This window comes from Rhinoderma darwinii, unplaced genomic scaffold (assembly GCF_050947455.1).
Source record: "Rhinoderma darwinii isolate aRhiDar2 unplaced genomic scaffold, aRhiDar2.hap1 Scaffold_741, whole genome shotgun sequence".
NCBI lineage: Eukaryota > Metazoa > Chordata > Amphibia > Anura > Rhinodermatidae > Rhinoderma > Rhinoderma darwinii.
Window position 1 is genome coordinate 241716 of NW_027464303.1, and position 14971 is coordinate 256686.

Below are 14971 nucleotides of genomic sequence, written 5' to 3' on the forward strand. Positions count from 1 at the left end.
CGGTGTAATATAAGACTCACTAGAGGACGGTGTAATATAAGTATGACCACTAGAGGACCGGTGTAATATAAGTATGATCACTGGAGTACCGGTGTAATATAAGTATGATCACTAGAGGACCGGTGTAATATATGTATGATCACTAGAGGACCGGTGTAATATAAGTATGATCACTAGAGGACCGGTGTAATATATTTATGACCGCTAGAGGACCGGTGTAATATAAGTATGATCGCTAGAGGACCGGTGTAATATAAGTATGACCACTAGAGGACCGGTGAAATATATGTATGATCACTAGAGGACCGGTGTAATATGTATGATCACTAGAGGACCGGTGTAATATAAGTATGACCACTAGAGGACCGGTGTTATATAAGTATGATCACTAGAGGACTGGTGTAATATAAGTATAATATACTAGAGGACCGTTGTAATATATGTATGATCACTAGAGGACCGGTGTAATATAAGTATAATATACTAGAGGACCGGTGTAATATATGTATGATCACTAGAGGACCGGTGTAATATAAGTATAATATACTAGAGGACCGCTGTAATATATATATGATCACTAGAGGACCGGTGTAATATATGTATGATCACTAGAGGACCGGTGTAATATGTATGATCACTAGAGGACCGGTGTAATATATGTATGATCACTAGAGGACCGCTGTAATATAAGTATGATCACTAGAGGACCGGTGTAATATAAGTATGATCACTAGAGGACCGGTGTAATATAAGTATAATCACTAGAGGACCGGTGTAATATAAGTATGATCACTAGAGGAACGGTGTAATATAAGTATAATCACTAGAGGATCGGTGTAATATATGTATGATCACTAGAGGACCGGTGTAATATAAGCATGATCACTAGAGGACCGGTGTAATATAAGTATAATCACTAGAGGACCGGTGTAATATAAGTATGATCACTAGAGGACCGGTGTAATATATGTATGATCACTAGAGGACCGCTGTAATATATGTATGATTACTAGAGGACCGGTGTAATATAAGTATGACCACTAGAGGACCGGTGTAATATATGTATGATTACTAGAGGACCGGTGTAATATAAGTATGACCACTAGAGGACCGGTGTAATATAAGTATGATCACTAGAGGACCGGTGTAATATAAGTATGACCACTAGAGGACCGGTGTAATATATGTATGATTACTAGAGGACCGGTGTAATATAAGTATAATATACTAGAGGACCGCTGTAATATATGTATGATCACTAGAGGACCGGTGTAATATATGTATGATCACTAGAGGACCGGTGTAATATGTATGATCACTAGAGGACCGCTGTAATATATGTATGATCACTAGAGGACCGCTGTAATATATGTATGATCACTAGAGGACCGGTGTAATATAAGTATGATCACTAGAGGACTGGTGTAATATAAGTATGATCACTAGAGGACCGGTGTAATATAAGTATAATCACTAGAGGACCGGTGTAATATAAGTATGATCACTAGAGGACCGGTGTAATATAAGTATGATCACTAGAGGACCGGTGTAATATATGTATGATCACTAGAGGACCGGTGTAATATATTTATGACCGCTAGAGGACCGGTGTAATATAAGTTTGATCGCTAGAGGACCGGTGTAATATAAGTATGATCACTAGAGGACCGGTGTAATATACGTATGATCACTAGAGGACCGGTGTAATATATGTATGATCACTAGAGGACCGGCGTAATATAAGTATGACCACTAGAGGACCGGTGTTATATAAGTATGATCACTAGAGGACCGGTGTAATATATGTATGATCACTAGAGGACCGGTGTAATATAAGTATAATATACTAGAGGACCGGTGTAATATATGTATGATCACTAGAGGACCGGTGTAATATAAGTATAATATACTAGAGGACCGGTGTAATATAAGTATGATCACTAGAGGACAGGTGTAATATAAGTATGATCACTAGAGGACCGGTGTAATATATGTATGATCACTAGAGGACCGGTGTAATATAAGTATAATATACTAGAGGACCGCTGTAATATATGTATGATCACTAGAGGACCGGTGTAATATATGTATGATCACTAGAGGACCGGTGTAACATAAGTATGATCACTAGAGGACCGGTGTAATATAAGTATGATCACTAGAGGACCGGTGTAATATATGTATGACCACTAGAGGACCGGTGTAATATATGTATGATCACTAGAGGACCGCTGTAATATAAGTATGATCACTAGAGGACCGGTGTAATATAAGTATGACCACTAGAGGACCGGTGTAATATAAGTATAATATACTAGAGGACCGGTGTAATATATGTATGATCACTAGAGGACCGGTGTAATATATGTATGGTCACTAGAGGACCGGTGTAATATAAGTATAATATACTAGAGGACCGCTGTAATATATGTATGATCACTAGAGGACCGGTGTAATATATGTATGATCACTAGAGGACCGGTGTAATATGTATGATCACTAGAGGACCGCTGTAATATATGTATGATCACTAGAGGACCGCTGTAATATATGTATGATCACTAGAGGACCGGTGTAATATAAGTATGATCACTAGAGGACTGGTGTAATATAAGTATGATCACTAGAGGACCGGTGTAATATAAGTATAATCACTAGAGGACTGGTGTAATATAAGTATGATCACTAGAGGACCGGTGTAATATATGTATGATCACTAGAGGACCGGTGTAATATAAGTATGATCACTAGAGGACCGGTGTAATATAAGTATAATCACTAGAGGACCGGTGTAATATAAGTATGATAACTAGAGGACCGGTGTAATATATGTATGATCAGTAGAGGACTGGTGTAATATATGTATGATCACTAGAGGACAGGTGTAATATAAGTATGATCACTAGAGGACCGGTGTAAAATAAGTATGATCACTAGAGGACCGGTGTAAAATAAGTATGACCACTAGAGGACCGGTGTAATATAAGTATCACTAGAGGACAGGTGTAATAGAAGTATGATCACTAGAGGACCGGTGTAATATAAGTATCACTAGAGGACCGGTGTAATATAAGTATGATCACTAGAGGATCGGTGTAATATAAGTATGATCACTAGAGGATCGGTGTAATATAAGTATGATCACTAGAGGACTGGTGTAATATAAGTATCACTAGAGGACAGGTGTAATAGAAGTTTGATCACTAGAGGACCGGTGTAATATAAGTATCACTAGAGGACCGGTGTAATATAAGTATGATCACTAGAGGACCGGTGTAATATAAGTAATACTAGAGGACCGGTGTAATATAAGTATGATCACTAGAGGACCGGTGTAATATAAGTATGACCACTAGAGGACCGGTGTAATATAAGTATGATCACTAGAGGACCGGTGTAATATAAGTATGACCAATAGAGGACCGGTGTAATATAAGACTCACTAGAGGACGGTGTAATATATGTAAGATCACTAGAGGACTGGTGTAATATAAGTATGACCACTAGAGGACCGGTGTAATATAAGTATGATCACTGGAGTACCGGTGTAATATAAGTATGATCACTAGAGGACCGGTGTAATATATGTATGATCACTAGAGGACCGGTGTAATATAAGTATGATCACTAGAGGACCGGTGTAATATATTTATGACCGCTAGAGGACCGGTGTAATATATGTATGATCGCTAGAGGACCGGTGTAATATAAGTATGACCACTAGAGGACCGGTGAAATATATGTATGATCACTAGAGGACCGGTGTAATATGTATGATCACTAGAGGACCGGTGTAATATAAGTATGACCACTAGAGGACCGGTGTTATATAAGTATGATCACTAGAGGACCGGTGTATTATAAGTATGATCACTAGAGGACTGGTGTAATATAAGTATAATATACTAGAGGACCGTTGTAATATATGTATGATCACTAGAGGACCGGTGTAATATAAGTATAATATACTAGAGGACCGCTGTAATATATGTATGATCACTAGAGGACCGGTGTAATATAAGTATGATCGCTAGAGGCCGGTGTAATATAAGTATGACCACTAGAGGACCGGTGAAATATATGTATGATCACTAGAGGACCGGTGTAATATGTATGATCACTAGAGGACCGGTGTAATATAAGTATGACCACTAGAGGACCGGTGTTATATAAGTATGATCACTAGAGGACCGGTGTATTATAAGTATGATCACTAGAGGACTGGTGTAATATAAGTATAATATACTAGAGGACCGTTGTAATATATGTATGATCACTAGAGGACCGGTGTAATATAAGTATAATATACTAGAGGACCGCTGTAATATATGTATGATCACTAGAGGACCGGTGTAATATATGTATGATCACTAGAGGACCGGTGTAATATGTATGATCACTAGAGGACCGGTGTAATATATGTATGATCACTAGAGGACCGCTGTAATATAAGTATGATCACTAGAGGACCGGTGTAATATAAGTATGATCACTAGAGGACCGGTGTAATATAAGTATAATCACTAGAGGACCGGTGTAATATAAGTATGATCACTAGAGGAACGGTGTAATATAAGTATAATCCCTAGAGGATCGGTGTAATATATGTATGATCACTAGAGGACCGGTGTAATATAAGTATGATCACTAGAGGACCGGTGTAATATAAGTATAATCACTAGAGGACCGGTGTAATATAAGTATGATCACTAGAGGACCGGTGTAATATATGTATGATCACTAGAGGACCGCTGTAATATATGTATGATTACTAGAGGACCGGTGTAATATAAGTATGACCACTAGAGGACCGGTGTAATATATGTATGATTACTAGAGGACCGGTGTAATATAAGTATGACCACTAGAGGACCGGTGTAATATAAGTATGATCACTAGAGGACCGGTGTAATATAAGTATGACCACTAGAGGACCGGTGTAATATATGTATGATTACTAGAGGACCGGTGTAATATAAGTATGATCACTAGAGGACCGGTGTAATATAAATATGATTACTAGAGGACCGGTGTAATATTATCAGTAGAGGACCGGTGTAATATAAGTATGATCACTAGAGGACCGGTGTAATATAAATATGATTACTAGAGGACCGGTGTAATATTATCAGTAGAGGACCGGTGTAATATATGTATGATCAGTAGAGGACCGGTGTAATATAAGTATGACCACTAGAGGACCGGTGTAATATAAGTATGACCACTAGAGGCCGGTGTAATATAAGTATGACCACTAGAGGACCGTGTAATATAAGTATGATCACTAGAGGACCGGTGTAATATAAGTATGACCACTAGAGGCCGGTGTAATATAAGTATGACCACTAGAGGACCGGTGTAATATAAGTATGACCACTAGAGGCCGGTGTAATATAAGTATGACCACTAGAGGACCGTGTAATATAAGTATGACCGCGAGAGGTCTCGTGTCTCCTTTTGTAGCGGGAATGTTTCTTCTGCACGGAACTGAATGTCTCGGACGTGTTGGTGTTCGGGCAGATTAGCGGCACGGACCTGGGTGAGTGACATGTGGTGTGGTCGGTTGGGATTTGTAGTTCTACGTGTGGTAATGTCTATAGAGTGGAGGGGAAGGAGATGATGGGGGTGATATTACGGAGGAGGTTTCTGGTGGCTCCGTGCACGAGGTTTTCTCTGTGGAGTCGAGAGATTTCTGTAGATTTCGTCACCCGGCCCGGATCTCCATGACGTCACGTTCCTCTTCTTTGGGGGTTGCCACCCTGTACCCCACAAGATATGTAGTTCATTTAGTCCGCTCTCTGTCTAGTCCCGCCCCCAACAGATGAGCAGCCATGTAAAGATGCCCCCCCTCGTCTAGTCACGCTCCGTCGTTTAGTCCCGCCTAGTCACGCCCCCTCTAGTCCCGCCCCCTCGGCTTGGCTGAGTCCCCGTGACCTTCGCTCGCGCCGCTGCAGGGGATTTTTTGGTTACGTCCCGTCTATTACGCGAAATGGGGGAGGGGCATATAATATTTATGTCGTCGTATTCCTTGAGCCAAAGTATAAATCATAATGGGAGTCCCCGATCCCTACGGTATAAGAATAGCGCTGCTTGTAGACGGAGCGGCGGTGTCATTCGCACTTTTTACGATTTATTTACACTTGCGTTATTTCTTTTTCGGTTTTTGTTGCGTCTAGAAGCAGTTTGTGCAGCGAAATTCTATCCAAAAAATACCCAGAAACCTGTCGGGCCCATACCCAGTCTGATACCGATGGAAACCGCGACGCCCGCGAGAACAGAGGCTCTGTTACTAGAGGAGCAATGGAGAGCAGGCAGGGGGCGTCAGCAGCGAAGGAGAGCGGGCAGGGGGCGTCAGCAGCGAAGGAGAGCGGGCAGGGGGCGTCAGCAGCGAAGGAGAGCGGGCAGGGGGCGTCAGCAGCGAAGGAGAGCGGGCAGGGGGCGTCAGCAGCGAAGGAGAGCGGGCAGGGGGCGTCAGCAGCGAAGGAGAGCGGGCAGGGGGCGTCCGCAGCGAAGGAGAGCGGGCAGGGGGCGTCAGCAGCGAAGGAGAGCGGGCAGGGGGCGGCAGCAGCGAAGGAGAGCGGGCAGGGGGCGCCAGGATGGGGAGCGGGCAGGGGTGCCAGGGATGGAGATCGGACAGGGAGAGTCAATGATTGATTTCCGGCTGGAGTTATCCGCAATGGAGAGTGGGCAGGGAGCGGCAGCGATGGAGAGCGGGCAGTAAAAAATGGCACTGGAATCAGGCAGGAAATGGTAGATATTGAGCAGTTTCCCCGTCGGTTGAGGGGTTCCCTCCCCCGTCGGTTGAGGGGTTCCCTCCCCCGTCGGTTGAGGGGTTCCCTCCCCCGTCGGTTGAGGGGTTCCCTCCCCCGTCGGTTGAGCGTTTTTTATGGTTATAAACTCCTAGTCTAATAATCACTTCTGCCCTGACCGAAGGCAGACCGTCAACGCCCGGCCCGTTGCCCTCGCTGGTGATCTGTTGCGTGTAGTTGAGGTTTTGATGAGGAGCCGCTGTAGTGGACGGTTCCCGGTATGTAAATGTTTGGTCTCAATGAATGCAAAGAAATCTCCACAAGGGGGCGCTGCTTCTTAATATTGAAGCGAAACAGTTGGAACGCGGGAGCTCTTGTAAAGGAGTGGCGCTACTGGTGGAGCCAGGGGCGTAGCTAAAGGATCATGGGCCCCGAAGTTCTTATTGCCCCCCCCCTCGCAAACTCCTCATGGCCGATGGTCCGCAGCCCCTCTCCTAAGTGACCCCACAATGCAGCACCAGCCGCCGGGGGCGTCACTAAGGCTGGGTTCACACACCCTATTTACGGACGTAATTCGCATTCACAATATACCATTGACTTACGTCCGAAAGCGTCGGCAAACATCTGCCCATTCATTAGAATGGGTCTTACGATGTTCTGCGACGGTCATTTTTTTTTACGCGCCGCTGTCAAAAGGCGGCGCGTAAAAAAGACGCCCGCGTCAAAGAAGTGCCTGTCACTTCATGAGACGTAAATGGAGCCGTTTCCCATGGACTCCATAGAAAAACAGCTCCAATTACGTCCGTCATGGACGCAGCGAAAGACGCCGACATGCCATTACGGCTGAAATTACGGTGCTGTTTTCTCCTGAACGTAACGGACGCTGCCGTGTGAACAGACCCTGAGGGCTTAAAATGTCCGGGAAATAGCCCCAATACAGATGTGTCCGCCCCGAAACATGTGTATAGGAGACAGCATATCTATAGCACTACCACCCTATACACTATGGATAGGATTAGATACACAGCTCATCAGACTGTATCACACATGATAGGATTAGATACACAGCTCAGCAGACAGTATCACACATGATAGGATTAGATACACAGCTCCCCAGACAGTATCACACATGATAGGATTAGATACAGTGGCTCAGCAGACAGTATCACACATGATAGGATTAGATACAGTGGCTCAGCGGACAGTATCACACAGGATAGGATTAGATACAGTGGCTCAGCAGACAGTATCACACATGATAGGATTAGATACACAGCTCAGCAGACAGTATCACACATGATAGGATTAGATACACAGCTCAGCAGACTGTATCACACATGATAGGATTAGATACACAGCTCAGCAGACAGTATCACACATGATAGGATTAGATACACAGCTCCGCAGACAGTATCACACATGATAGGATTAGATACAGTGGCTCAGCAGACAGTATCACACAGGATAGGATTAGATACACAGCTCAGCAGACAGTATCACACATGATAGGATTAGATACAGTGGCTCAGCAGACAGTATCACACAGGATAGGATTAGATACACAGCTCAACAGACAGTATCACACATTATAGGATTAGATACACAGCTCCGCAGACAGTATCACACATGATAGGATTAGATACACAGCTCCGCAGACAGTATCACACATGATAGGATTAGATACAGTGGCTCAGCAGACAGTATCACACAGGATAGGATTAGATACATTGGCTCAGCAGACAGTATCACACATGATAGGATTAGATACAGCGGCTCAGCAGACAGGATTAGAAACACGGCTCAGCAGACAGTATCACACATGATAGGATTAGATATAGTGGCTCAGCAGACAGTATCACACAGGATAGGATTAGATACATTGGCTCAGCAGACAGTATCACGCATGATAGGATTAGATACAGCGGCTCAGCAGACAGTATCACACATGATAGGATTAGATACATGGCTCAGCAGACAGTATCACACATGATAGCATTAGATACACGGCTCAGCAGACAGTATCACACATGATAGGGTTAGATACACGGCTCAGCAGACAGTATCACACATGATAGCATTAGATACACAGCTCAGGAGACAGTATCACACATGATAGGATTAGATACACAGCTCAGCAGACAGTATCACACATGATAGCATTAGATACACAGCTCAGGAGACAGTATCACACATGATAGGATTAGATACACAGCTCAGCAGACAGTATCACACATGATAGGATTAGATACACAGCTCAGCAGACGAGAATCACACATGATAGGATCAGATACACAGCTCAGCAAACAGTATCACACATGATAGGATTAGATACAGCTCAGCAGACAGTATCACACATGATAGGATCAGATACACAGCTCAGCAGACAGTATCACACATGGTAGAATTAGATACAGTGGCTCAGCAGACAGTATCACACAGGATAGGATTAGATACATTGGCTCAGCAGACAGTATCACACATGATAGGATTAGATACACAGCTCAGCAGACAGTATCACACATGATAGGATTAGATACACAGCTCAGCAGACAGTATCACACATGATAGGATTAGATACAGTGGCTCAGCAGACAGTATCACACATGATAGGATTAGATACAGTGGCTCAGCGGACAGTATCACACAGGATAGGATTAGATACATTGGCTCAGCAGACAGTATCACACATGATAGGATTAGATACACAGCTCAGCAGACAGTATCACACATGATAGGATTAGATACACAGCTCAGCAGACAGTATCACACATGATAGGATTAGATACAGTGGCTCAGCAGACAGTATCACACATGATAGGATTAGATACACAGCTCAGCAGACAGTATCACACATGATGGGATTAGATACAGTGGCTCAGCAGACAGTATCACACATGATAGGATTAGATACAGTGGCTCAGCAGACAGTATCACACGATAGGATTAGATACAGTGGCTCAGCAGACAGTATCACACATGATAGGATTAGACACACAGCTCAGCAGGCAGTATCACACATGATGGGATTAGATACACAGCTCAGCAGACAGTATCACACATGATAGGATTAGATACACAGCTCAACAGCAGTATCACACATGATAGGATTAGATACACAGCTCATCAGACAGTATCACACATGATAGGATTAGATACAGTTGCTCGGAAGGCAGTATCACACATGATAGGTTTAGATTCACAGCTCAGCAGACAGTATCACACATGATGGAATTAGATACAGGGCTGAGCAGACATTATCACACGATACGATTAGATACACAGCTCAGCAGACAGTATCACACATGATAGGATTAGATTAAGGGCTCAGGTCGCTGACATTGCGGCTCCAGCGCTGGACCCAGGAAAGGTAAGAATAATAATTTTGCTTCTTTATGTGTTACTGATTATTTTTGTGTGTTTGTGTTATTTTACAGGTTCGGTTGTTGGACTTTGGATTCGAGGACTTCAATGACGCCGTTTTTTTTATTCTCAATAAAATGGTTAATGGGGTTGTGGTTTTTTTATTTCAATAAAATATTTTTTCTATGTGCTTGTATCTTTTTAAACTTTATTATCACCGCCTTAGTAATGGCCGCTGGCTGATTGACAACCTCCATTACTAAGGCGGGGCTTAATGTTAGCCGGTGCAGAGGCCAACACTGACCCCCATTATTACCCCGGTACCCACCGCCACCAGGGGTGCTGGGAAGAGCCGGGTACCATCCAGTACCCGACCATCTGTAGTGACGGGCAGGCACCGGGGTGGCCGCAGGCTGGTAGTATTAGGCTGGGGAAGGCCAAAAACAGTGCCCCCCCCCCCACCCTGGTAATGCTGCTGCTGCTGTGTTGTATCTGGCTGGTTATGAAAATTGGGGGGACACCACATCGTTCTTTTCAATTATTAATTTTTTTTTTTTTAAATAACGTGGGGTCCCCCCCATTTCTCTTCCCAGCACCCCTGGTGGCGGTGGGTACCGGGGTAATAATGGGGGTTAGTGTTCACCTCTGCACCAGATAACATTAAGCCCCGCCTTCGCAATGGATGCTGTCAATCAGCCGGCGGCCATTACTAAGGCGGTAGTAATAAAGTTTTAAAAAAAACAAAGACATAGAAAAAATATTTTATTGAAATTTAAAAAAAAAAACCCACACAACCCTCATTAACCATTATATTGATAATAAAAAAAAAAGCCGTCATCGAAGTCGTCCTGGAATCCGACGTAGTCCAACGACCGAACCTGTAAGAAAACACACAAGAAATGATTAGTAACACATGTGTTAGGCTTAGATACAGGGCCCATGTGTGATACTGTCTGTGGAACCCTGTATCTAAGCCTACCACAAGGTAGGCTTAGATACAGGGTCCAGCAGACAGTAATCTTATACAGTATATGTGATTGGCTTAGATACAGGGCTCAGCAGACAGGATCACACATGGGCCATGTATCTAAGCCTACCATGTGATTGGCTTAGATACTGGGCACAGCAGACAGCATCATACAATCTGTGATCCTGTCTCATGGGCCCCCTAAGCCTGCTACATCGTAGGCTTAGGGGTTGTGCAGTCCCTAAACATTGATGGCCTGTCCTCAGGATAGGCCATCAATAGCTGATGTGTCTCCCGGGACCCGCAAATCAGCTGTTTTGAAGGGGCCGCAGCACTCGTACGAGAGCTGATTCCCCTTCATTTCACTACTCGCTCACACTGAATCGCCGACACGGATTCACAGTGTGACCGGAATGAAGGGGAGCAGCTCTCGTGCGCTGCGGCCCCTTCAAAACAGCCGATTGGCGGGTCCCGGGAGTCGGACCCGCCAGTCAGGGCTACTAATCTTGCCTTTCTCTTGAGCCGCGGCGGTAGTTCTGTCCTCTCGATGTTGTGCGCGGCGCATAGCGCTGTGACGTCAGGACCTCCGCTGCGATCCGGAACCAGGAAGGTAAGTACAGTCCCCGGACGAAGGCAGGTGCCGAAACGCGCGTCGGGTGTAGACGTCCCATCTTTGCATCACAATGTCTACTGGTATGTTGAACAAATACTTGCCATCTTCAGCAGCTTGCACAAAACTTTGCCTATAACTCTTTGATTACACTTCAAAACCAGCTTTTGCACACCTAAACTGCTCTATACTATTGTATCCTGTTGGCGTTGTTTATACATTTTCTTTTTTAGTCAAATCGCCACTACTGTACGAAATATATGCATATGTGTTTTAGCCAGGTATGCTGCTATTTATCTATTTGCTGCCATAATATCTTATTGTTTCCAACATGTTGACCAAATTAGCACATCTGATTTATGATTGATGTGACGTCCTTTTTTTATTGTGTGACTTATCCTTATTCCATCTTTTTACTTGTCTCATGTCTCTATTCAATAAAGATTGTATATATATTTTTTGTACTTCACGTGCTTCAAGTCGATCATTTTTTCTTTGTCAGTTTCTCATACTATAGTAACAGGGGCCCGCGGCCCGAGTTACTATAGTAACTTTTTATTGATGTGGTGCGGGGGGCTGTGGGCCCCCCTGGCTTCGGGGCCCGGTCGCAGGTGCGACCGCTGCGACCCCTATAGCTACGCCAGTGGGTGGAGCGTTGTGTTATAGCAGCGAGCCCCCGGATCTTGTGATCACATGTTCTGTATCCGCAGGTCAGGATTGGACAGCGCTGCTGGACGCCTCTTTGGATGCCGCCCGGACGTTGAACATGAATCGTGACGCCTGTGTGAGTCTCCTCCGTGTAGCATCGCCCTGTAACCCGGAGACGCCGCCCTATTCCGGGTGTAATAATTCTCATTTACATTTCAGGGTGATTGCGGCCATGTCCTGCACTGCGGTCCTGTGTGTAACCCCCGGGCTCAGGACTGCAGCAATGCACCCCCCCCCCCCCGGGTGCCCTTCTTTATGTTATTGTATCCGTCAGCGTCATCTGTCCCAGCTGGGGGCCGGCTCCGGGGGTGCGTGGCACTTGGACAACATCCCTCTTAGCCAGACCAGTGGATTTGAAGAGACTCCGTCACCAGTTTATTAACTCCCCGTCTCCTGACTCATATAATAGGCGCTTTCCTGCCGCTCGGCTTCGTTCACATCTGCGTCAGGGCTCCGCTCTAACGGAAAGCTCAGATGGAACGTCGGAACGGAGCCCCTGACGCAGATGTGAACGAAGCAAAAACTACAGGGTCATTTGTTATCAAAAAAGTTTATTCTTTGCAAAGTTGTTTGCCTCTGCTTGTTAGGTTATTAGATTACTCTTTCTTTGTATGACGCTGTCCAATCAGCATGCGGCTTCTCCCCTGTCCAATCGGCATGCGGCTTCTCCCCTGTCCAATCGGCATGCGGCTTCTCCCCTGTCCAATCGGCATGCGGCTTCTCCCCTGTCCAATCGGCATGCGGCTTCTCCCCTGTCCAATCGGCATGCGGCTTCTCCCCTGTCCAATCGGCATGCGGCTTCTCCCCTGTCCAATCGGCATGCGGCTTTTCCCCCTTCCCTGCCCAGCAACACAGCGTGATCATATAGCATATAGCTTCCATTCCCAACTGTGTATTCAACTGGTGATATCTCTGGTTGTTTCCGAGCTAGAACTGCGATCCTGGTGTCATGTGAAAGATTAGACTCTCCTCCATCATATGCCACCAGGACCACTGCTCTAGGTGGTCCACAGCCGGAGATCTGGCTGTATGAAGTGCTCCCCCTTCCCTCCAGCCTCAGTCTCTCACGCTGTGTGAAGCAGCTTCATGCTGATAGGTCAGAGGCTGTGAGGAGGCTCCACCTCCGGAGAATCGCTGCTGTTGACATCCACTCGTCTAGTTTAGCCTCATTTACATATTTAGAAAAAAAGCTCAGAACTTTGCAAATAGAAAAAACTTTTTGGGACACAATTTTCACCAGTATCATCAGGGTGACGGCGCCGATCAGATTATCCAGGAGATCGGGCATTACTGAACTAGTGACCGATCCTCCTTAACCCGATAGCCCAGGTTTTCTTAGTGCCGTACCTGTCCCATCTACTGGTGTACAATGACTGATCCCTATCTTTCCTTTGTTCTTCAGGTCCAGACCACTAATGACTGATCCCTGATCCCTACCTTCCCTTTTCTCTGCAGATCCAGACCACTAATGACTGATCCCTATTCCTGATCCCGACCTTCTCTTTTCTCCACAGGTCCAGACCACTAATTACTGATCCCGACCTTCTCTTTTCTCTGCAGGTGCAGAGCACTAATGACTGATCCCTACCTTCCCTTTTCTCTGCAGATCCAGACCACTAATTACTGATCCCTATTCCTGATCCCTACCTTCCCTTTTCTCTGCAGATCTAGGGCACTAATGACTGATCCCTACCTTCCCCTTTTTCTCTGCAGATCTAGAGCACTAATGACTGATCCCTACCTTCCCTTTTCTCTGCAGGTGCAGAGCACTAATTACTGATCCCTATTCTTGATCCCTACCTTCCCTTTTCTCTGCAGGTGCAGAGCACTAATTACTGATCCCTATTCTTGATCCCTACCTTTCCTTTGTTCTCCACAGGTGCAGAGCACTAATGACTTCAGTACTCTCAGTAAAGTCTCGGCCGCCTCTGTGGGATATTTCACAGATGAATTTCAGAAATACTTTGTAAGCCGAATGTGCAGGAGATCTCCGCTCATCCACAGGTGCGTCCCCCGAATACACTGCATATAAGTGTATACAGAACCTCTATATCCCAGCATCCCCGGGACAAATGGGACAACGTGCGAAATATGAGGAAGTTCTCCCGTTATTATGTGGAATCCGACACACTTCCATGTCTTCATACGCAGGTGATCAGTACTGTACACAATATTCCATGTATTACTGCGCTCGTCTCCTCTACACTGCTCTAGCTCAATAGTGCCCCCTGTGGTTTCCACTAGTAATGGTCATCCTCTTCAATACTGCCCCCTGTGGTCAGCTAATAACTGTGTATATGCCGCTGTATCCTGCCGCTGCCCGTCTTCTAGTACCGGGGTATATGCCGCTGCCCCTCTTCTAGGACCGGCGTATATGCCGCTGTATCTTGCCGCTGCCTGTCTTCTAGGACCGGGGTGTATGCCGCTGTATCCTGCCGCTGCCCGTCTTCTAGGACCGGGGTATATGCCGCTGTATCCTGCCGCTGCCCGTCTTCTAGGACCGGGGTATATGCCGTTGCCCGTCTTCTAGGACCGGCGTATATGCCGCTGTATCATGCCGCTGCCCGTCTTCTAGTA

At 45.3% G+C, this 14971-nt stretch overlaps 1 protein-coding gene across 6 annotated transcripts in view; it reads left to right on the plus strand.

Annotated features, from left to right (window-relative positions):
• Nucleotides 1–5468: 5468 nt before the first annotated feature.
• The window catches only part of LCMT2 (leucine carboxyl methyltransferase 2), a 66659-nt gene continuing 57156 nt past the window's right edge, over nt 5469–14971 (plus strand). Inside the window, exons 1-3 of one of the 6 annotated variants that reach the window (XM_075849341.1) lie at nt 5469–5539; nt 12397–12470; nt 14274–14398. In XM_075849341.1, coding sequence (XP_075705456.1) covers nt 12453–12470; nt 14274–14398 — 143 coding nt within the window. In that variant the 5' untranslated portion in view covers nt 5469–5539; nt 12397–12452. Of the gene's footprint in view, nt 5540–12396; nt 12471–14273; nt 14399–14448; nt 14546–14971 lie in introns of those variants that run through there. The other 5 variants (XM_075849340.1, XM_075849345.1, XM_075849344.1 and 2 more) reach the window with 5 other exon arrangements.